Source organism: Copidosoma floridanum, unplaced genomic scaffold (assembly GCF_036245765.1).
Source record: "Copidosoma floridanum isolate Cflo_tuat_1 unplaced genomic scaffold, Cflo_Japanese_pri ptg000006l, whole genome shotgun sequence".
Classification (NCBI taxonomy): Eukaryota; Metazoa; Arthropoda; class Insecta; order Hymenoptera; family Encyrtidae; genus Copidosoma; species Copidosoma floridanum.
Genome location: NW_028321883.1, coordinates 6,209,908 through 6,235,338, shown reverse-complemented (window position 1 = coordinate 6,235,338; position 25,431 = coordinate 6,209,908). Strand labels below are relative to the sequence as shown.

Below are 25,431 nucleotides of genomic sequence, written 5' to 3'. Positions count from 1 at the left end.
AGTGTTCTTGATTGGATACACCACAACTGGATATATATTGTTGAAGCCTGAAGAAGGAAAATACTATGAAAGCAGAGATGTTCGTTTTAATGTAAAGCTACTATACGGTAACTTGTACAAGAAAAATAGTATTTTGAATTGAGAAAATCTATCCAAAGCCGTGGATAAAGAGAATTTCTTCAAAACATTCGAAGATGAAGAAGAAACTTTATATACCAATTGCAAAAAAAAAGATACTCAAATTGTAAAAAGGAAACAAGGAAGACCTCGCAAAATTTCAAATTTGACTAATTACCATGTGAATGACTCCAGTTTCACAGAAGTACTAACCAATAGTGACAACAGAAAGAAAGTTCATTTTGTTTTTGGCAGAGGAGACGAGAACTTTCTAAACTCCAATGACGAAGTCTCTCGAACCGTGTTGGCAAAATTAGATTCGAATATTGCAGTAAACAATAAGTCTGATTCGAATATACCTGTGACAGATGAGCTGCTTCATGTATTACTGGCTAAGATCAATAAAGATCCTTCCACTTACAGAGAAGCTATGGTTTCTGACGACAGAAAGTTGTGGAAACAAGCTATTGAAAATGAGTTGAATTCCATGAAGAAAAATCAAGTTTGGAAAATAATGAATTGTCCTATGAGAATAGAATTCAGTAAAAGACCAAACATCATCGACTCTACATGGATTTTAAAAAAGAAAACAGATCAGGACGGTAAAGTCAAGTACAAAGCTTGACTAGTGATTCGAGGTTTTAAAGACAAACCAATATGATCTGCAAGAAACTTACGCTCCGGTTTGAAGACTTGTCCTAGTGAGAGCAGTATTTGCCATCATCAACAAATTTGACTTAGAAACCTGACAATTAGATGTCAAAACTGCGTTCCTGAACGGTGAAATTAAAGAGGATATATTCATGGAAATCCCTGAAGGCATGGAAATTTCAAGTAACGATCGAAAAACGAAAGGGTGCAAACGACAGCGTTCACTGTATGGACTGAAAATAAGTCCAAAACGCTGGAATGAGCGTTTTACACAAGCAGAAGTCAAAATTGGGTTAACTACCCACGCCACTGAACCTTGTCTGTTTACTTGGCGAGAGGAAGGAAAATTCGTTATCTTGCTATTGTATGTGGATGACATGATTATCACAGGAAATGACATTCGTAAATTAAATAAAATCAATTATCAACTGCAAAAGGAATTCGAAATTACTTACTAATAGGGACAAAGAATCTTGGACTTGCTTATCGAGGAAAAGGAGATAAATTAGAAGCATATGCATATGCTAGTTTTGCAAATTGCAAAGGCTCTTTAACAACTAGTGGCTTTGTAATTCGATTATTCGATGATTCGATTACCTGGAAAACGCACAAACAAAGTTATGTGTCTTTATCAACCTGTCAGGCAGAATATGTCTCAATGAGTGATGCCTGCCAAGAGTTGGTAGCACTGAACAACTGGATTCGATGAATACTTAACTATTCGCTTGTCCCGATGAAATTATAGTGCGATAATAGTGCGGCTATCGTTGCCGCAAAAATAGGAGGGAGCGGCAAGCTCAGACATATGACTGAAGTGTGTGAGCACTATGTAAAGGAATGTCTCACGAGGTTACTTGTGGAAATAGCTTGGATTAGTTCTAAAGCTCAGATTGCTGATATTTTCACGAAACCGTTATCATTCGAAGTCTTTCGTAACCTGACAAATCTATTGTTGAATTCATTCGAAAAATAATTTTCTACTTATATTACTTATATTATTTATATGTACAACATGATATTTATATATTTATTGTCTGTGCAGGCTCGAAGCCTTAAAAAGACAAAGGGATTAGTCAACAAGGCATATAAGGGTCCTTTCGTCCTGCCAGAAGCCGTGAATATGCATTTGACGATCAATATTTGAAAGTTCTTATTATAATTATAATATTTAGTTCTTTAACTCTGAAATCAATAAGATATAAAGATTCATTAGTTTTAAGATTTTAAAGCCACTTTGATAAAACCTTGTATAATGTTTAATTGCCGTAATTCAAGTACATTCGATTGTGATTATATTTGACGCTTATATTTGACTGATTATATTTGACTGATTACAATTATCTTGTAAAATAATACATCTTACTGCGAATCATTAAGGGAAAATTTTCCCGGGATATGTTCATTGATGTAATGTAATTTTTGATTACTGAAAGCTGTGCTTTTGTAGTAAGTTGACAGTTCATAAGGAAGGAAGTCTTAGAAATATTAGTAGTTCAGGCTTCCTCGCACATGCTGTGTATGTTGCCTGTATGTACAGCTATATACAGTCGCAGCGACTCACTGTGTTCAGCGGTGCCTCACTCTCTGTAGACCACTCGGGCTGGACAGACGTGCTCTCGCTGTAAAAAGCCTACGGCTGTTTGTATTACTCGAAACCTCTAAATAAAGTTGTATTTTGTATTCCTGCCTATTTTACTTCAGGTGTACCTCACCCAAAACTCTGCCCACCTACGTAATAGCCAACAATTATAAATAATTTTGGTTACATAAAAAATACTTTTGAACAAAAAGTTACAGACTATTGAAGACTTGAGTGTTAATATAATACTACTTCCTTATCATGCTAGTAATCGGTCAAATCATTCTTTTATAAAAAAATTCATTCTGCTTGTATCATGTTGTGATTTGGTTACACAAATGAGTCCTTCGGAATCTTCTCCAAACAAATCTTCAACACATTTTGAATTATTATTAATATATCGCTTTATAATATCTGAGAATGAGATATTAGCATTTACATTTTTCTTTCCAATAACAACTTATGTCATGTTTACATATGACACCTGCTCATATGATCGTATGTCACACGTCACCTACGCGTCTCATCGAAACATTTATTTAGCGCTAAGATTGGTAGAGAAGCATAGTTACATTTTTCTAGTGACATTTTTCAGACATTTCTAGGTTGGCATTTATGACTGAGGTATCTCCTTGAACTTAACATCAATATTTGCTCAACTAACATTTTTTAATTATTATAAGATATTGGAGACGGAAAAATCAAGTAAGTACAAGTGAAAAATAAATGGATAACAACTGTTTGTTCTGATATTTTTGGTAAAGATATTAACTTTTCAATAAATGACAATGTTTTTCTCTTAACTTTTTAATAAATGTAATCTTTAATACACTTCAATAAAGAGGGAAAGATGCTTTTGATCTTTTCATAGACACTACAGTTACGAGCAAGGTCTACGGTTTCAATATTTTATAAGATTATTCGTTCTTTTTTTATTAAGTATAAAAAAAAAATTATGTCATATTTGTATGCATATTTGATAATCCAATGAATAAACTTCTTAAGAATTTAGAAAAAAAAATTATGAGCGTACCATAGTGCTACCTCAAGGGTGGTGTGAAAATGTGTTAACAAATTATATAAATAAAATAATTACTACGAGAGTAGTGGAAAGTGGCTAAAGAGGGGTGAAACAAATATTGGAGTGTTGCTCAGACAATATGTTTAGAAATTGAGAAGGCTGAAGGGGGATTCTTACAAAGTGTAGGAGAAGCTAAAAGGGGGGATGCCAAAACTAATAACTAAAATTACTGAAACAAAAATTTAATTCAATGAAAATAAGTAAAAACCCGATGAATTTTTACCTTATTTAGAAGGCGGGCGAAGGAGGGGAGGGCGTTTGAAATCGAGCAGAAGAGCTGGGGGGGGCGGCTAAACAAAAATTTAACCTTATGAATATAAGGTAAAAACCAATAGATTTTAATATAATATAAGAAGTTTTATCTAGGAAAATATATTAGCCCCCCTGTAAGCTGCGCGCACCAACTACCCACTACTTCAACTTTAAAAAAAGACTTTTCATTTAATACATGAAATAGAAACATATGTAAAATTGAAATTTTAGATTTCTAAAACCAACGATTTTAGATGAGTGACTTAAAAAGAAATGTAACGGAATTAAATACATCATTTCATTTCACCAACCCCACTACGATTGCAAAGAAAGAAAATTTGTGAATTTTAATTTTTTATTCTACACCTCACAGTCAACTACCCTATCCACTCAGCTACAATCCATCCCTATTATAGTTTAACTTCTTTTTTCATGTTGAAGTACGGTTCGTAACTCATCTCCACTATTGTTATTCATTCACCGTTCATTAATTAGTCAGAATTGATTATACATTATATCAATTAATAAAGTGTTTATTTGACTAAAAATTTTTTTTAAGTAAGTGAATAATTTCTATCCAAAACTCAGTTATAAGTATTTTTTATTAACTGCTTTTCTTGTTTTTCTATCAACTTATTCATTTTATGGATCCTATCATGATATGAAAATACAAAGTTTGGCGTTGCACATCCATTTTGATTGATTAATCAAGAATGTTTCCAACGCGCCGCCATGTCTGTCTGTGAATTTCAAAAGCTTTTAAAATATAAAGCATATTAACATCAAGAAACTAGTGAAACAATAAATATTTCATATTTCAATATTATTATCTCAGTTGTTTTAGTGACCAAACACACAATTCATGAATATTTATACAGAAAAAGCTGACTAAATAGTTAAACATTCATCAATTGATGTATATGTATATTCATATGTGTGCCTATATCTATGTATATGTCTCAATTTGAGGTGGATGCGGGGGATAGATTTTAGTTTTAACTTTGGCCAGTTCGTTTCATTGTAAAGGCTTTTCGGCGCTGTAGTAGTCACATCTCCCTCAAATATGGCGTCGCGATGGAAGGCGCAAAATGGCACGAAAATAAGACCTCGGAACGCCACCCCTTGTATTTCTGCATGATGGGTCCTATGGCTTTCCCTTTTTTCTAGGGAGATTTAGGATGGAGTACAAGTTACTTCTGAAACTATTCCAAATTAAATGAAAAACTTACTATGTTGCAACATTATACAAATATACTGTCTTACAGATCAGATAATGAAAATTTTAGTCCCTTAATAGAGAAAGGTTAACTCAAATATACTTACACATGCATAGGGTTACATTAAACATGATTTCGAAATTAATAATATTTTCGAAGAAGCGAAAAAATTGTTTGTATACCAGTTAAGGCAACTTTCAGCTTGGTTTTTAATATCAGAAAACATTGAAGGAGATAAAATACGAAATAAAAATAAAAAATTTTCTACGGAACACTTTCACAATGATATTGATAATTGTACTCTTCTACAATTTTATTAACTTTAGAACCAGAAACCAAATCATGTGAGTCTTTTAATTTACCAGTACTAACCATCGGCAACTATATAAAATATTGTAACATTAAGAAAATATCTTTGAATTAAAAAACATTTGATATACTGTAAATAAATATGAATCAAGTTTTAAAAAATAATTTTAAAACTATTTGAGAACGAGATGAAAAAGTATATCCCATAGATGATCCTGAAGCATCCGAAAAAACCTACTTATATCGGACACTAATTTATTACAAATAACTATAAGCTCCCTTTACTTGATTAAATGAAAAAGTGGACTTATTATGTACTGTCGATCTTCACTTTATTCGTTAAAAACGTGTTACAGCTGTTTCGGTATCACAGTACCTTCGTCAGACAGATGTACATCAAGACTTAATAATATACAGCGCTCTCTCAAGAACATACACGTTGCGCCGTGGTCGACAATCAGATAACAGGGGCTATACGCGTACATACATTCACACACTCATACGTACACACATAAATGCATACAGTTTGTATATAGTCAATAATACTGGTCATTTCAAAGCTAAATTAAGTAGAGGCGAATTATTCAAATTTAAAATGTCATTCAACAAGATATTAGAGTCATTTAATTTATTAATTTCTAGTGCTTCTAATGCATCTAATTTTAATCCTTTGTTACATGTGTGTAAAATCTTAAAATTGTTATTGTAAATATGACTACATTTGAGAATGTGATTGGCATAACTAGAAGTATCTAGTTGTTTTTCGTAGGCATTTTCGTGTTCCTTGAGTCTGAACTTGAAAGCTCTACCTGTCGGTCCTCTATATTTCTTATCACAAGAACCACAACTAAGTTCGTAAATACCTGATTTGTTTTCTTTTTCCGTCTGATCTTTATTATTTTTGATGATAGTTTGTAAAGTTTTGTTTGATTTAAAAGCTATGTTTATATTGTACTTCTTCAAGTGTTGTTTAATCTTTTCTGACAATTTGCCTACGTAAGTAATTACATGATACGGTGCAGTTTCTCTTGCGGACTGAGGGAAAACTTTGTTTATAGCTTTTTTATACTGTATATTTTTAATTAACTTGTCGATAATGTTGGAATCATAGCCATTATTGTGAGCTATTTGTTTAATTAATTCTGATCTTTTTCCTTTACTTGCTTCTTTGTCATCAAGAATAGTGAATGAGCATTAAAAATTTTGTATTCTGGAGTATCACTGTTCATTTAATATTTCACCATCATACTAACAGCCTTTTCAGGATTTAACAACTGTACTTATACATAATTAACCATCGTAAAAAAAACAAAAAGCAATTAAAAATTATAATTATCTACCAAATTTATGTATACATTTTTTAAAACATTAATTAACCATGTAGATGCCAAGATAATACGTAGAACAGACACTCGTCAACGCTCCATGGCTCCTAGAGATTCATCTACGAACTACAGCAGAGTACCTTATAAACTTAGGCAGTACCAAATCCATATTATGATAGTTAGAAAGTACATTGTAGAATAAATAAAAAAGTCTCAAAAAATCACATGAAGTCAAAACACAAATGTTTACGGCAAAGTTAGTTAGGTCAAAGACATAAACTAAATAAACACCAAGAGAGCAGTACCTGAAAGAGACCTAATACTAAGAATGTAAAAATAACATGTAAAATGTATATAAAACCATAAAGTTCGTATAAAAATTAGAAAATATTTTATATATACTAATGAAAAACTGAAAACTATAATTTATTTTAATTTAATTTAAAGTCTAAGCCCTATGAACATTGTACAGAATGGGCGTATAATGCAGACCTCTTGACCCTGTATTTAATGCAACGTTCATGCACACGCATGTTTCAACTCGATACTTGGTTTTCTTCATTGTTTATGAAATTCTTAAAGAAATCTAAATATTGTGTTGAAAATTCTTATGAAGTGAGAGTTCAATAGTAATGTTAATTTGAAATTTAAGTACATCAAACGGCTTGTGTAACGGTACGTTATTACGAATTACTAAATTATTGAAGTATCACGTAGAAGGTAAAATAGTTACAGGAGAAAAATTGATATTCAAGTTTTCAGTACAAGAATATCATTAAATATTGGAAATACTTCACGATTACCTTTAATTTTATGTAGAACACAATTTCTATTGGTTGTAGCATTTACTATAACTAAAAACAAGTCTCAAGATGAAAATTTCGATAATGTGGGATTATACTAGGAAAAATGTCTATTTTCTCACAGTCAATTGTACGTCACTTTATCAAGTTAAAACAATAATAATTTTTTAAGTAACTTCTGTTAAAATTAATGGAGAAAACATTTTAGATATTGAATATTAGCAAAGAAATTTTTTATTAAAAGTTATAACGGTTATATATTAAATAAGTATCTAATAGTAACAAGATGATTTCAGTATTCTTATGCATATAAACAAAGTCATTACTAAATGATACATCTCATGAATGTATATTACGTTCATCTATTGTATTAATTTCTGAAATGATTTCATATTACAAATCTGATTTGAAAAACAGAATAGAAATAAATCAAAGTTTTCGTGGTTGAGTAGAGCTCTATGAGTTGTCTCATAATAAGTCATCTTAATGCGAAACTTCTATGGTTTGTATTAATGATAAACGAAGTGTAATTTGAATTTTTGTATGTATTGTTATCATTAATACATATACAAATTAATATAATAAATACATGTTGAAGATTAACATTTTAAACACAGTTTATCATTATTATTAACTAATGCAAGCTTAGCACACCAAGAACTTATTATTTACAAATAAATTCAAATACACTTGTTTAAAATGGTTCATCATCGTACTATTAGTTGTATAGATAGAATGGTTATTTCTTATTCGTATGTATACAGTCCATTTATTTGCGTTCTGGGCAGTGTGAAAAAATAAATTTAAATATATTGATAAGTAAATATTAAGTATGTTTAAAGTCAGTAAGAAAAAGAACATGTTATTGTTAGTTAAAACTTCCTTTACAATTGAATATGTATACTATTGGCATAATTACTCCCACTGCGAGAGACTTTTGGGACATGACGTATTGCCGGGAAGTAAATAATAATCAATAAACTCCACAGTACACTAAATACAGAATCTAAAAAAGCGTTTATTTATCTTATCCGTACTGCCGTTTTACAAAGGCTTACCGTCGTATCAAAATCTGTCTAAGAGGCACACACTGGCTAACAACAAACTAGACCATTGCGCAGCATCGGGCACACATTTACGTACTACACATTCATATGTACAAATGGCGCTCTATGTAAACTCCAAAATCAACATATACAGTATAAAATTATATGCAAGATATTATTATTAAGATATATTTAACAATATTTTTATCGAAACATAATTAAAAAAATAAATAAATAATCTTTTAGCTACAATTAATTGTAAGTCAATTAAAAATAATAAATCTAAATTGATTTAGCCATGTAGAATTTTTTTGTCTTATCGCAGTTTGATGATAAAGTGGATCAAAAATAAAACCAGTCGTGAGGGGTCTACGGACCCCCGGTCTAAACGAAGTTCCATTCGCTTTTTTGTAGACGATGGCTACATACAGCCATAATGTATAGGATAAAACATCAAGTTAATGAAATAAAAAAATTAATAATTAAATATATTTATCATGTATATAATAAATAACGATAACTTACAGGAACATTTAAAAAAAACAACAACACATTATTAGAAGTGAACCGATCAAGTGACTTGGTAATCTAAGTATGTATTAGGTTCGTGAGTACAGTTATAAATTTTGTTTGGTGTTCGCACATGTCCTACGGAATCAGAAAAAAGTAAAAAGATGAATTGTGACTGTGTCAACAGAACAGCACAATTATTCTTGCAAACCAATAATTAAGTTTGTAATAAAACTTTGGTGTATCACTTTAAAAAATTAATTAACAAACAACTAATAATTATTTTCTTATTTTAAACATAGCTTCTTATTGTGTAACGTTATACCTATGTTTTCTTACGGTTATTTTCAAATTGACTAAGTAGTTCTTTTTTCTACGCCGATCGAAGGTTTTTTAGTTTACAAAATTTGTTTTTTGCCCTTTGTTACCATTAGTATGTTATAACAATAAATAATGAATTTCCAAAGATGTCTATTTTGTACAAAACTTGATGACTAAAAGATTGACGGTCGTAAAATTACTCTATGAGTAATAGAAGAGGAGATAAAAGCCAAAAACTAAATAAAAAGTTGGCAACTAACCGTACACTTTTAAATAAGTAAATGAAATCAACTTCTGATTTGGACAAAACTATTTATTTCATATACCTGGAGAAATTTTACAGGAAAAAGACCAATTTTCTCTCTACTAAAAAAGATAAGATTGAATTGTATTGTTCGTTTTCAGGCAATGGACTAAACAGACACTTTTACAGCCAGTGCAATCTGTGCAATTGTGTGGGGCGCAGGAAGCGGTAAGGGACTAATACGTTATAGGTCGAGTCAAGCTATATGTATATACTTACAGCAGCCGCTGTAAAGGTGTAAGTATAGTGCTGACGGTACGCGGCGCGGGGAGAAGCTACTGGCCGAGTACAACAGAAGGAGGCCGAATAAAAGAGAGCCGTCGCGTCGGGTCCTTCAGTGCGCGTGCATGAAGAGAGGGAGAGAGCTGCGCGCAGCAATGTATATAGCTTTATACACGGCTGTATTACTGTATATAGGGCGTCCTGGGGCTAGGAGTGAGCTGACAAAAAGTGACAGATTTAAAATGACCGACACGCTTTCCCCACTCCGCTCAGTACCACAATAACGGGACGTGTGTATACATATATATAGCTGCTTCTACTACTGCTGCACAACCAGTTTTAGCGATATTCCATTTACATAGATTTGCAGCACAAAAAAATACCAACAAGTCACATAACGTAACCAAACCGCCCGATGGCTCAAAAGAAAAGAAACAAGAATCTTAATTAATTTTAATGCTCCGAGAAAAAGTATCAACACTCAGAGGGGCTCGAAAAAAGTTAGTAACTCTTCTAGAACTCTGTCTAAAAATAGCAACACTCAAGTTCTCTAACGAGCAGAAGTATTCTATACCTTTTGACGAAAGCTAGTGGCAATCATAGTGCTCTGAGAAAAGCTAGCAACACTTGGAGTGCTACGATGAAAAACAGCAACAGAGGTCACTATTGGACAAAAAGAACAAGTTTTAAGATACCTTCAACAAAAACTGGCAACATTCATCCCGCTTTGACGAAGAGTAGTGACTACTGCTACACTTTAACGAAAAACAGAAACTGCCATGATATCTCCGGTGAAAAGAGACAAATTGTTCTCAATTTGTTTTATGCTATTGTCCAAGATTGTATATCCCAAGTATGTCATTTCTTTTCGTGACAAAATACATTTTTTGGTATAGTTTTAAACCATGTTATTGTAAGACTTTCAGGATTTTGTGTGATTTAAATGATCTAGAAAGATGGTTTAACGATCTTAAATATCTTTTATGTTATCTATGGTAAAAGAATCCATAAAATTATTTCTAATCATACTTCAAAGAATTATTTTTGCAAACTAGAGTTACTGGCAAGGCATATAGAATATACGACTTTATTACATGTCCTGCATTCAATAAGTTTTTTTTGTATTTCTATTTAAAATCTGTCCAGAATTGAGCATTTCTATGATTTTTTTTAAAAGGATTTGTTTTCAGTTAATTTTAATGTCACTTCAAGATACTTAACCATACATATCAGTATAAAGTATTTTTTAGCAAATATTGAATTATGTTTTGCTGAAAGATTATTTAAATTTTTTATTTGATATTCGTTTCTAAGTGTTATTTTAACACTTCGATTGATTCTTATACCTACATTTTCAATAGTTAAATTCAAACTCTGAACTATTTCTAAATTTTTATTTTGATATAAACGAAATTTAATTGTACAATACAAGGGGTTCAACAAATCGTCTTTAAATAAATCACACTTAAAAAGTATACATAATTTTTTTTAATTTTAAGGATCTTTGAAACTATCGTGGGTATTCCATACATATGGATCATTCTTTTACAAACCGAACGGATTTTGCTAAAAATTAATCGTCACCTCTTCGATTCGGCTGAAAATTTTTTTCCAGTTTCTGTATTGAAAAATAAGAGATAAGTGTCTGAGAAATTTTTTTTTTTATCGCCTATTTTCGAATTTATAAGTTATACCAAATTTCATAATAGTGGTTGGAGCCTTATTTTAAACGATATATAGCTCCGAATCCTTAAGAGCTACAAAATTTTCACTAATGGCACTTTTGTAGCTAAAGAGTTGAACTTGAAGAAAAAAAAATGAAAAAAAAATTATCCATAAATTAATATTGTTATTAAAAATTAAATTAATTTAATCGATTTTTAACAATTGCCCCAAAAATGGTTCAAGTTTTTATTATTACTATCGTATTCAGAGTCAAATTTTACGTAAAAGTCGTGTTTTTAAAATATAGAGACTTTTCAACTGTTATTGTTAATATATTAATTTATGTAGCGCGTGATGGTAAAAAAAACTGTTTTTCCGCCCTCGGGTGGTTTTGGAAGGCTGGTACTTCCTCGGGCGAAAAAGCAGTTTTCCGGAACTTGTTCGAAAAGTCTCCTTTACGAACCTCGTTACGTCCCTCGCCTTCGGCTCGGGCCGCAAACCTCTCGGTTCGCAAACAGAGACTTTTCAAACTCGTAGGAAAACTACTATTTCGAGTATAAAATGATATTTTCGCAATAGTGTGCGGAAAATTAATTTTCCTTACTAATATCAGTGCGGAAAACACCTATTTTCCTCACACTTATTGTGAAAAAACTTGTACGCAACTCGTGCGGGACGATTTCCCGCACTCGTATGATTGACTCGCACTCGTGGCCGGTAACGGTAACTCGTGCCGTGCGATCACACTCGTGCTACGGGAACTTGTTCGCTGCTACACACTTATGTGCTCAACTGGCACTTGTTCCCGTCAACTCCGGCCACTCGTGCGAGTCAATCCCGACTCGTGCGGGAAATCGTCTTTTTCGCACTTGTTACGTAAATAACTATTGTACCTCGGAACAAAAAAAGTCTGAAAGGTCTACAACTTTTGTATTTACCATTTGTCAGTATAACCTCAAATTTTCATATTATCATGCAAAAAGCGAGAAATCACCATTTTATTAATTGTTAAGAGTAATTTTTTACGTGTAAAATGGAGATGAGCAATAGTAACTAAAGAAATTATATTTTATTGAATTTATAAAAATGTGTAATAAAAAAATAAGTAAGCATTGATTGCTTAATATTTATTTATAGATGTAAAAAAATGTTCATGTATAAATAAAACTTTTTTTACAGTTTTATAACAAAATTATGTCACTTGAAAATTTTTACAATATTTGTTTTTTCGCGCAAAGAGAACAGACTTGCTTCTAACTCTTGACAAGATAGTGGAACCATGCTATGATATTTTAGCGCTACTTTAATTTTTATTGTTTTGTTAATTGTCTGCTTTAATACAAAAAATAGATTTTTCATCTCTTTGATTTTTTGGAATTTTAAAATTTCGAGGGGAAAGCCTTCACACAGTACGATTTATGATTCAAAGTATTACCCACGCCACTCGCGTACATTCCCCGTATTACAAGTTCCTTGGTTTTTGGATCAGCTGTGCGTTAATTTTGGTCCGCTACCAAGACATATTCTCCCTCGTAGCTATAAAAGCCTTTAAGGTCTTAATAAAGCTTATTTTCAAAACTAAAAAAAAAAAAAACTATTCTCCCTTGTTGTAATTTAAAGTTAAATAATTTTTACTTTGCAATAATGCCACGGAAAGAGGCACGTAAAATGCAAAATACTAGTTATTGATCAGACTGATGTTCAATCTTTTTAATCTCAAACATCCAACAACAAACACTTCTGATTTGAGGACAGTAAATGAAAGCCAACTTTTGAAACTGGACTTGGCAATTTCGTCAGATGCATTACAACAAAAAATTTGTTCTTCTTGCCGCTGGAAGTTATCAATTTGAAAAAAGAAGATACAAACAATGGGTTACGGTTGAAAGAACCTTATTGCATACCCTAATATCTCCAGTTGATGAATTTTTACAGAAGTTAAGTGAAGGTTTGTAAAAACTGTTGATTCATTTATTTTTGGTTAACAAACAAAAGAATTTTTTAAATGAGATGAAAAATGAACTGTGAGAAAACGAGTGTATCGTGATTTGCGACTTCTTAGAAAATTATGCTTTCACAATTTAAAATTCGGTTCAGGGTATACATTGGAACAACGATTAGGCAACCGTACACTTATTTTCAATTTATTACAGGAATGATTTGGATGAATTAAAAATTTCAAGTTTTGTTTGCATTTCTGAATGCCTACATCACAACACTATTGCCGTATATCTGTATCAAAAGCAGTTGATTGAATTTATTAAAATAAATTTACCGTGTGATAATAAAAGAATATACATGTCTGACGGTGCAAGTGGACAGTATAAAAATAAAAAGAACTTCATTAATCTTACTCATCATTTTGAAGACTTTAAAATAGCAGCAAAGTGGCATTTTTTCCCACTTTACATGGAAAGGGGCCATGCGACGGAATAGGCGGGACTGTTAAACGACTAGCTGCCAGAGCAAATCTTCAGAGAATAAATAATCCCATTCGAACGCCTCAAGAACTTGTTGATTGGGCCACAGAATCACTGCCAAATATTACTTATCGTTATTCTACAAATGATGATTCCGAAGAAGAAAGAAAATTAGCGTCAGAGAGATTTTTGAGAGCAACAACGATTAAGGGAAAGCTAATCAAAAATATCATAGCATGGTTCCACTATCTCGTCAAGAATTAGAAGCAAGTCTGTTCTCTTTGCGCGAAAAAACAAATATTGTAAAAATTTTCAAGTGACATAATTTTGTTATGAAACTGTAACAAAAGTTTTACTTGTACATGAAAATTTTGTTACATCTATAAATAAATATTAGGCAATCATAATGCTTACTCAGTTTTTTATTACACGTTTTTATTAATTCAACAAAATATGATTTTTTTAGTTATTATTGCTCATCTCCGTTTTACAAGTAAAAAGTTATTTTTAATAACTGATAAAATGGTGATTTCTCGCGTTTCTACATGATAATACAAAATTTTGAGGTTATACTGACAAATGGTAAATACAAAAGTTTTAGATCTTCCAGATATCTACAACTTTTACTTTCAATTTTTTTTGATACGAGGTATAGATATCATTTTATACTTAAAAAACAGTTTTTTCACCATTACGCGCTACATAAATTAATATTTTAACAATAACAATTGAAAAGTCTCCATATTTTAAAAACATGATTTTTACGTAAAATTTGACTCAGAATACGATAGTAATAATAAAAATTCGAACCATTTTGGGGGGCAATTGTTAAAAATCGATTAAAACAATTTAATTGTTAATAACAATATTAGTTGTGGAAAATTTAAAAAAAATTTTTTTTTCTTCAAGTTCAACTCCTTAGCTACAAAAGTGCTATCGGTGACAATTTTGTAGCTCTTAAGGATTCGGAGCTATACATTGTTTAAAATAAGTCTCCAACCACTATTATGAAATTTGTTATAACTTATAAAGTCGAAAATGGGCGATAAAAAAAATTCTCAGTCACTTATCTCTTATTTTTCAATGTAGAAACTGGAAAAAAATTTTCAGCTTAATCGAAGAGGTGACGATTAATTTTTAGCAAAATCCGTTCGGTTTGTGAAAGTATGACCCATATGTATAAGCCTATTCAACGTTTTCATCATTTTTATCTTGTTTATTTTGTTTGTTAATTGGAATTCCTTATGAAATTTAGGGTTTATTAGTCAGTTGAAAATTTATCAAAATAATTTTCAGAGTCATTCAACAAATTTTATGTGCTAAGTCGCTAATTTTCTGCGCATCCATGTTGATTTAAATATTACTATTCTTAACACATTGTTATAAGTACAATTTTACCATCAGTAAGTTTAATTAGTAGAATGTTGTATCAAAAACATTTAGAAGGTCTATGTTTAAATGACAAAAATTGCTATAAACAACTTTTGTGAACTACATTGTTTAATTTTTTATTGAACATTGATCATGTATGGATAGAAAATTTTATTATTAACGGCCTGAGAGTCATTTTCTAGAATCTTATGTGGTATTAAATGCATACTCAATTATTTTGTCACGATTCAAGTAAATGATACTTGTTTGAATAGTTTACTGTAATATATGTAATTATTTCTGCATTAAAAAATCAATGATAATATTTATGATAAATTTAAAAAAAAAAGATTTTTTTTTTTTTTTTTTTTATAGTACCCCTATCATCGAGCTCTGAAGAGAAATCAGTTACATTGTCTGTTTATTTTAATATGTATGTATTTTATGCGTATGTATGAGTTAATAAGTTCTGTGTACATTGATACTTATGTACATACATTTTTCAAAGGTTCATTTCATAAATAAATTATCTAAAAAACAATTGTGTTGCTAATCACCAATGCTTGCCTGCCTAAGAATGTAGTTCGTTAACTTATACTAAAGGGAGCAGCGTTGGCTCAGTGATAGGCGTGCTTGTTACTGCAACAACACTGTTCTAGGGGTCATGGGTTCGATTCCTGGTGAATGCAGATTTTTTTTAAAACTGTTTTCATCAGGAAAAGTTCCCATGTAACCCCGGCTGTTTCAGGAAGGGTTTTTTCATGGAATTTTCCTTCGAAGTAATCCCAGGATTTTTCCCTTGCCCCACAGGTTATCGGGCCTGGGTGAATGCAAAACAGTGTTAGGGCTACAGGTACGGATTAGCGGATCCGATGCCAGGCATCGGGCAGGGATCGCCGGCCTTACCGGCGAGGAGTGGTCCCTGAAACATGGGGCTTCTCCAAGGATGCTCATTAGCCTGGATCGGATGCTTCGGCAGAGAGCGCCAGCTTAACCGGCAAGGAGTGGACGTCCTGAAATACGGAGACTTCTCCGAAAAAAGGCTACACAGTGGCAAGTGTGACCCGATGCACTATTGGTGCAGAGAGTGCCAGCTTAACTGGCACGGTATTTCACCGAAGATACTCACACTGTGCCCATGGTTTAACATCAGTAACAGGGTTAGAAATGGTTGCGGCAATACACCCCTACACATGGGTGGTGAGTGGCTGGTCCTGGCGAACTAGGCTAGTAGACTGTCGCGGTAACCCGATAATATATATATATATATATATATATATATATATATATATATATATATATATATATATATATATATTCACTAAAAGAGCTTTGATGGCTTAGCAGATAGCTTGCTAGCCTCCTAACTAGAGATACTTAAGGAATCGTGGGTTCGAATCTTGTCAAAATCTTTCAAGCTATTTTTCTCGGGCTTTTTCGATGAATGAGTAATAAAGATGCCGAAACACTACTTATCCGATTTTTAAAACTAATAGTCGATTTTTCTGGTGATGTCTGGACCTCCAGTACAGCGAACTAGATGATTCATTTGAAAATTAAATTCCGGAATTAATAATAGCTGGGTTGTGCTTGAGACAATCGCTGCGCCCTGTTAATAGTACTCAGCAGGATGATTGACCGAGTTATCTGAGGACAACTTTGCAAAGAGCGCGCACGGAAGATTCGCACACCGTACAATTAGGGCAAAAAAATTAAAAGCAAAAAAGGTCACTTGTATGGTAAAAGCCGAAAGACAGTCCTGAAAATCAATATACCAATACTAATACCAACTAACTGTACTAAAAATCAGTTTGACCGATAATGTCGGTTCTTGCTTGCTTGCGAAAGGGCGCATTTAGTAAATAAAAAATACTCAAAAACAGTCTTGTGGCCAATCACCAACGCTTTTTCGTGCAAGGATATATATTGTTACTTTACTGTACAAAACAACGGTGCAACCGCAAATCGCTGATGTTTGTATGTCTAAGGGATTATTTCATTAATAAATGATACTGAAAAACATTTGAATTGCTTATAGCCAATGCTATTTAACCTAAGGATCTTTTTATATTCAACTATGATAAAAAACAGTTAGGTTACTAATAGCCATTGGTGCTCACCTCAAAACACAATGTTAAAAAATACTAATAGAAACTAGTTAAGTTGCTAACTACAAAGACTTGCCTGCCCAAGGATACATTTTGTTACTCAGTTATACAAATAAGCCGGTTGGTTTGCTAATCGCCATTGGTTGTTTGGTGAACGGCACATTTTATCTTACTTACATCAGTGTTGGCAAAAAGAATCTTCGCATACCCCTACCAGTATCGGAACTTTCCGTTGAAAAAGTTCCGAAGCCAATCAGAGCAGACCCACAACAAGCATGCAAGGAATACTTATTTTTCCTACGGTTCCCTTATACTAAAGCGTGTTCCGTCAATGTCCCCAAAACTAGTATCGAACGTAAGCGCGAAATTCAAATAAGGTCCAAAAACGTAAACGCCTATCACCCGATGACCCGAGGTGCTTACTGGCCACATTATTAAAAAATTAATTATTAATGAATAACACAAGCGCCTACCACCCAATGATCCTAGGCGCTTACTAGCAACTCAATTATTTAATTAATGATTGATAAATAACACAAGCGCCTACCAGCAGATGACCTGGGAAGGTTACTGCATACTCAATTAAGTAATAAATTATCAACTAATAACACAAGCGCCTCCAGGGTGATTACTGGCCACTCTAATAAATAATTAATTATTAACTATTAACACAAGCGCTCATCACTCCATGACTCGGGGCGCTTACTGGCCACTGTACTAAATAACAAGACGATAATTAATAACCAGATCGCCAATTACCAAAGATGTTTGTAATATCAGACAATTATTTAAAATATTAAGTGCTGACATATGTTTTAAATTGTTATTAGTGCATGTTCGCATGTGTTATTAGTTGATCATTTGTTATTAAACAGAGTAGTCAGTAAGGGCTTCGGGTCATCGGGTGTTAGGCACTTGTGTTATTTACTAATAATCAATTATTTAATAGAGTGGCCAGTAAGTGCCCCAGGTCATCGAGTGGTGGGCACTTGTGTTATTTATTAATAATTAATTATTTAATAGAGTGGCCAGTAAGTGCCTTAGCTCATCGGGTGATAGGCGCTTGCGTTATTAATTAATAATTAGTTATTTAATAGAGTGGCCAGTAAGTGCTCTAGCTCATCGGGTGATAGGCACTTGTGTTATAAGGTAATAATTAATTATATAATAGAGTGGCCAGTAAGCTCCCCGGGTCATCGGATAATAGGCGCATGTGTTATTAGTTATTAACTTCTTATTTCACAGAGTAGGCAGTAAGCTCCCCGGGTCATCGGATAATAGGCGCTTGTGTTATTTATTCATAATTAATTATTTAGTAGAGTGACCATGAAGCACCCTGGGTAATCGGATGATAGGCGCATGTATTATTAGTTAATAATTTGTTATTTAACAGCAAAGTCGCTAAAACCGTTTTAATCGCTAACAGCGAAAATTACTCAACCAATCTGGCCGAAATTTTGCAAACCGATTATTGGCACTTCCTAGATGGTTTCAATATAGTTTTTGTTTTGAAAAAATTAATAACAATAGCAATAATTAAGCTTTAAGTTTTGCAAAAAAACGCTAGAATTTCCCATTATTTAATACCAGTTATTTTTAGTTATGTTCTGACAACAGATTTGTAGTAAGCGACTCTAAAAACCTCCCATACCTATTTTTAAGTAAATGATATTAATTTTTTACTTTTATACATTAATACGATCAATAGTATACAAGCGAATCTTGATACATCTAAATCATTGTATCAAAAGGTGCATATGCATAGATGGCGGCACTTTCAATACAAGCACTGTATATCCTCCATACATGCCCTTTTTTTCAATATCCAAAATACCATTGTACTAATATACCAGCATTAGAGTCACATAACTACTTCATCGAGCTTAGGTGAAAGACAGCTCTAAAAATTAAGAGTAAGAAACTTATCTAAACTTGCGGTGCGAGTAAATGTACAGCTCTTCGGTAGCTCAAGGGGTAGAGCAACTTTCTAGTAAACAGGAGGTTGTGTGTTCGATCTGCACCTGGGGAGGATATTTTTCTCATTCTTATTTATTTCTAAGAAAATTTTCTTGAAGAAGAAACTATGTAGTTTAGTATTATGAGTGTTAAGTATATTGGATATTAAAAAAAAGGCATGTATGGAGGATATAGAGTGCTTGTATTGAAAGTGTCGCCATCTATGCATATGCACCTCTTGATACAATGATTTAGATGTATCAACATTCGTTTGTATACTATTGGTCGTATTAATTTCTAATTTACCAACAAGCATTAGAGTCACATAACTACTTTTTACTTTTATGTCTAAACCTGCAATTTTGTACTCTCCTTTTTGACAGCATATTCTTTCTCAGCGATCTGAAAAACAACTTTTATTTGTTTTTAAGAAAAAGAAAAATCAATTTTTTATTAAACATTTTCTTCGACATTTTCGATCTACTTTTTTTCTAGGTAAGGGTATGTTAAAAATGGGACAGTCATACATTGTACTGTACGCTAGTAGGAGTAATGCCTTTTTTTGAACTGTAACTTATGGATAAAATGTTGATGATTCCGTTACAACTCATACAAGTGCTGTTAATTTACTATCTGAGATTACCGTCGTTGTAAATTCTGAAGCGCTAACTAAAGATAGCGGAGGGAATGTATTGAAAAACGCAAAACGACTTGACAATATTGAACTGCTAAGGCATTTACAGAGCAAACGCCAGCCAGTCTTCCAATGAAATTATAACTGAAATCAATTAAAATAGCAAGTGTAAGTTTCTTTGCATTTCAAATACGACTATACGCAAAGCCAGGCGTAGTCACCCTACCGTCAGTCTATACCTAAATATGTATTTGCCATTATAAGTAACAATAAGTGTGTCTTGAAGCAGCGTTTTCATCCTTTCACCTTAGTATACTGCAAGAATCGGCACAATTTTATGTCCTAAAAATTTTCTAACTCAATAAAACTATTTACTTTTTATATTTGTTTTGTCTTTATTTTTATTTAATAATAAACATAAAAAAACGTTAAAGAAACTCCTTTGCCAGGAATCGAAGTCTTTAGACTAACAGAAGCAAAACCTACTTAACCATCGTTAAGATTAATAAAAATAAATAGATAACTGTATTCAAATTGTTCACAGTGAATTAAGTGTGAAAATGTCCCTTACGCTTCTAATGTCAACTGTCACTACGGTACTTAACTAAGCTGGGATATCGAAAAAACTGGCTGCAAGGTTTGTCTAAAACATGGCCATCTATGCTATATTACGCTGCGCGAGCGCTCAAAGTCACTGTTTTCAGCTAATTTTCTCGGCCTTATTCCTATCCTACACAAAATGTTCCAAACAGCATTTTCGATGTATTTTTCAGTCAGCTTTTTGATGATATGGTTAGTTTTCCGAAAAAGTTTAATTTTCATTAAAAAAAACACAACACATGCTATATCTCGAAAAAGGCATTTTTAATTTGTATTTTGATTGGCTAGATGGAAAGCTGAGGTATTTTTTACATTAAAAATATCTTGCTACACAGTGTGCTCTCACTGAAAAATTCGAGTAAAACAATAACAAAGTGTAGACGTTCGGCCTTCTAAATGCGCGCCAAAGGCCGGTGCCACGCCGCGCACCACCCAAGTTAACTAATGTTAATTTATAAATACTTTCTAAACAAATACTTTCTATTATTTTTTAGTTTAAGATGAAGTTTGAGATGTAGGCTTTTTGGTTTTATTATTTTGTTTTAGAAAAAGTTGATACTCAGAGTTCATAGATGTTTTTTTTAATTTCAATGGTTTATCATCGATTGGAATGACAGCATGGAATTGCAAAGTACCTGGTATTAATTTTGTTTCATTCAATCGAGATTTGAGTTTAATTTTACATTTTTCATACGACTCTTTGTGCAAATAAAGAACTTTTGTTTCCTTGCAATAATTCTTTGCCTAGTCGTACAAGTTTTCTGCTGTTAAAATTCGGTCATTAGAGGAAACTTGAAGACTTGCACGCCTTGCACCTCTATTTAAGTTGGCTCAAATACCGTCTCACGCTCCCTTTCCATGAGCAGTAGCAAAAAAATGCCATTCATAATTAATTTTAAATTTTTTCTTGTGGAAAAGTATGTTTCTAAAATTGCTCTTAATTTGAAATGGTGACTGGTCCCATCAGTTACGTAAAAAATTTTCTTCACTACAAACTTGGATTTCAAATAATTTATTATAAGTTTTTGATACCCATTTACAGCAATTGTATCATGATTCAGATTATCGGAAATAACAGCAATACTTTTGTGTTTAAGCTCACCTTTTTCTTTATAATTAACTACAACTGTGAAAATGAAAGCTTGGTTATTGTTCCCATGAAAAGATTGGGTTGAATTCTGTATAACAAACGCATAATTTTCCAAAAAATCACAAGTTACAATAAATTCTCCACTTTTAAGATCTTTTTTCAGTTGATTAATAAAAAAAAATTGTTTCTTAGAAGATAAGAAAAATTTTTCAATAGAGTTACTGCACACTACTACTTTAATACAAACGTGGTAGTTTTCAAGAGGCAGTTCAGTATTCTGTATTAAATGTTCCAGATCTATAGCTTCAATAATTAGTTTGAAATAAAAAATCAAAGATTCTATTTTAATTATACAATAAAATATTAAGTTATATCGTATAAGCATACTTCATCAATAAATAAATAATTAAATGTTACAAAACTAATAATATTAGTTAACTTAGGCGGTGCGCGGCGTGGCACCGGCCTTTGGCGCGCGTTTAGACGGCCGAACGTCTACACTTTGTTACTGTTTTACTCGAATTTTTCAGTGAGAGCACACTGTGTAGCAAGACATTTTTAATGTAAAAAAAATCTCAGCTTTCTATCTAGCCAATCAAAAAACAAATTAAAAATGCCTTTTTCGAGATATAGCATGTTTTATGTTTTTTTTTTCAGTGAAAATGAAATTTTTTGGAAAACTAAGCATACCATCGGAAAGCTGACTGAAAAATACATCGAAAAACTGTTTGGAACATTTTTGTAGGATAAGAATAAGGTCGAGAAAATGAGCTGAAAACAGTGACTTTGAGCGCTTGTGCTGCAGGCCTGGGACGCTTGAAACGCCCCATATATATATTATTTATATTATATATATATTATATAATATATATTATATAATATATAATACAGGGATATTCTTAAGTACTTGAGAAGCGGGGACCAGCGTGTGAATCAGCTTCCCCTGAGTCAAAATCCGTTTACAGAATAATTTTTTAACAATTATTCATTAAGTAAATGGATTTACAAAAGTGCTCAATTTCAGCGTGTTTAGAACGCAAATTTCAATGGCGCGGGCTGCCATGAAGTGCAGTGTCATGGATCGCAACAACATAGCAACAAACCTCTAGGTCGGTAAACAAAGTCTGAATAGATCCCCTAGCGGGCATGAGATGGCGCTCAAATGTGATTAAAATAGTAAAAACGTGTAGCTATAAAATTATTAGAAAGAGATGAAGGGCTGAGTATCAGAAACGTAAAAACAAATAAATAAGCATACAAAAAGGTTATTTAGTTAACCAGAGATATTATTATGAGATCATTCTACATACGATGAAATTGACAGTGACGATGAAGATGATGATGATAATGATGAAGATAATAAGCATGATAATTAATGTAATAAAAAAAAGAAGATACAATTGTAAACAACATTAATAATAATAATAAAGAAAATGTTTAGCTTGAGGGGTTATCAGGTAAGACTTGGGCCGCACTTGGGTAGTACTTGAGCAGTGGCGCTTGGGCAGCACTTGGGCCGTACTTTGGCGGTACTTGAGCGGCACTTGGGCCGTACTTTGGCGGTACTTGGGCCGTACTTTGGCAGAATGTGAAAAGCGGCACTTAGGCGGTACTTGGGCAGAATTTGAGCAGCGGCACTTAGGCGGTACTTGGGCAGCACTTTGGCCGTACTTTGGCGGCACTTGGGCAGAATGTGAAAAGTGGCACTTGGGCGGTACTTGGGCAGTGTGTAAAAGCGGCACTTGGACGGTACTTGGGCAGAATTTAAGCAGCGGCACTTTGGCGGTACTTGGGCGGTACTTGGGCCGTACTTTGGCGGTACTTGGGCACAATGTGAAAAGCGGTACTTGGGCCGTACTTTGGCGGTACTTGAGAAGAATGTAAAAGCGGCACTTGGGCGGCACTTGGGCCGTACTTGGGTGGTACTTGGGCCGTACTTTGGCGGTACTTGGGCAGAATGTAAAAGCGGCACTTGTGCGGTACTTGGGTAACAACAAGTGCCACCCAAGTGCCGCTTTCACATTTTGCCCAAGTACCGCCAAAGTACGGCCCAAGTGCCGCCCAAGTACCGCACAAGTGCCGCTTTTACATTTTGCCCAAATACCACCAAAGTACGGCCCAAGTGCCGCCCAAGTACCGCACAAGTGCCGCTTTTACATTCTGCCAAAGTACCGCCAAAGTACGGCCCAAGTGCCGCCAAAGTACGGCCCAAGTGCCGCTCAAGTACCGCCAAAGTACGGCCCAAGTGCTGCCAAAGTACCGCCCAAGTGCCGCTTTTCACATTCTGCTCAAGTGCCGCCAAAGTGCCGTCCAAGTGCTGCCCAAGCGCCACTGCTCAAGTACTACCCAAGTGCGGCCCAAGTCTTACCTGATAACCGCTCAAGCTAATCATTTTCTTTATTATTATTATTAATGTTGTTTACAATTGTATCTTCTTTTTTTTATTACATTAATTATCATGTTTATTATCTTCATCATTATCATCATCATCTTCATCGTCACTGTCAATTTCATCGTATGTAGAATGATCTTATAATGATATCTCTGGTTAACTAAATAACCTTTTTGTACGCTTATTTATTTGTTTTTACGTTTCTGATACTCAGCCCTTCATCTCTTTCTAATAATTTTATAGCTACACGTTTTTACTGTTTTAATCACATTTGAGCGCCATCTCCTGCCCGCTAGGGGATCTATTCAGACTTTGTTTACCGACCTAGAGGTTTGTTGCTATGTTGTTGCGATCCATGACACTGCATTTCATGGCAGCCCGCGCCATTGAAATTTGCGTTCTAAACACGCTGAAATTGAGCACTTTTGTAAATCCATTTACTTAATGAATAATTGTTAAAAAATTATTCTGTAAACGGATTTTGACTCAGGGGAAGCTGATCCACACGCTGGTCCCCGCTCCTCAAGTACTTAAGAATATCCCTGATATACATGCACACGCACACGCACACACACACACAATCACATAAGTACTACGTACCAGTTACATTTCTGCGCGAGGCCCACCAATATCCACGAAAAGTTCCGACGACGCCACAACTCTGGCCCTTGTGACCCAAGGCTCCCAGATTTTCGGGAGTTTGACGCATGTGCAGTTTTTTTAAAATTTTTAAATCAAAAATTCCAGTATTACCGTAATTCAAATTATGAATGCAGTTACAATGAGCGTGCGAGTTTGCAACACCACGGAAAATTCAAGCAACGGTTTGTTTTTCTTAAGCTTAACATACTTTTTTCAAATTTACTTTCAATTTTTTTTTCTAGCCCTAATAACGCTGTGCTTATTGGATGCATTTTCCATTTTCTATTATTTTTATTACATACACCCTTCTTTCTTAATACAATTGAGTGAACAATAAAGTAAAATGAACTATAGGATTATGGTTAATTACGCAGACAATATTGTTCTTTGCATCCAGCCAACTTGTATATATAGTCACTCAGTGATGTTGTCATGCTCGAATCTCCTTCAGCTAATTTTTTGCATGAATTTTAATAATTATTGATAAGTAATATTAGCTGTTGAAAGCTTACCTTGATTACATTATCTTTATGTTCATTTAAAAGTTTAGTAGTACGTTCATGTGCGAGATGAATCATGGTTCTGACTTCTTGATCTATAAGTTGAGCTGTGCTTTCAGAATACGGCTTGTCAAGAACCATATCCCCTGGTTGCGGCATTTCAAAACTTACTTGTCCAACTTTTTCATTCATTCCATAATGAACAACTTGAGCATATGCACTCTGTGTAACCTAATAAAATTTCCAGGCTTCAACTTATATATTTAAAGATACATGTAATAATTATAAATGTCCTCAACAGACTAAAAATTGTTTT

General features: G+C 33.3%; 1 protein-coding gene across 4 annotated transcripts in view; it reads right to left on the bottom strand.

Moving 5' to 3' along the window:
• Positions 1-25,431, bottom strand: part of Afg3l2 (AFG3 like matrix AAA peptidase subunit 2) — an 84,018-nt gene that overhangs the window by 17,410 nt on the left and 41,177 nt on the right. For all 4 annotated transcript variants that reach the window (XM_014359995.2, XM_014359994.2, XM_089598693.1 and 1 more), the window contains exon 11: positions 25,128-25,346. In XM_014359995.2, the coding sequence (XP_014215481.2) occupies positions 25,128-25,346 (219 nt within the window). The remainder of the gene's footprint in view (positions 1-25,127; positions 25,347-25,431) is intronic.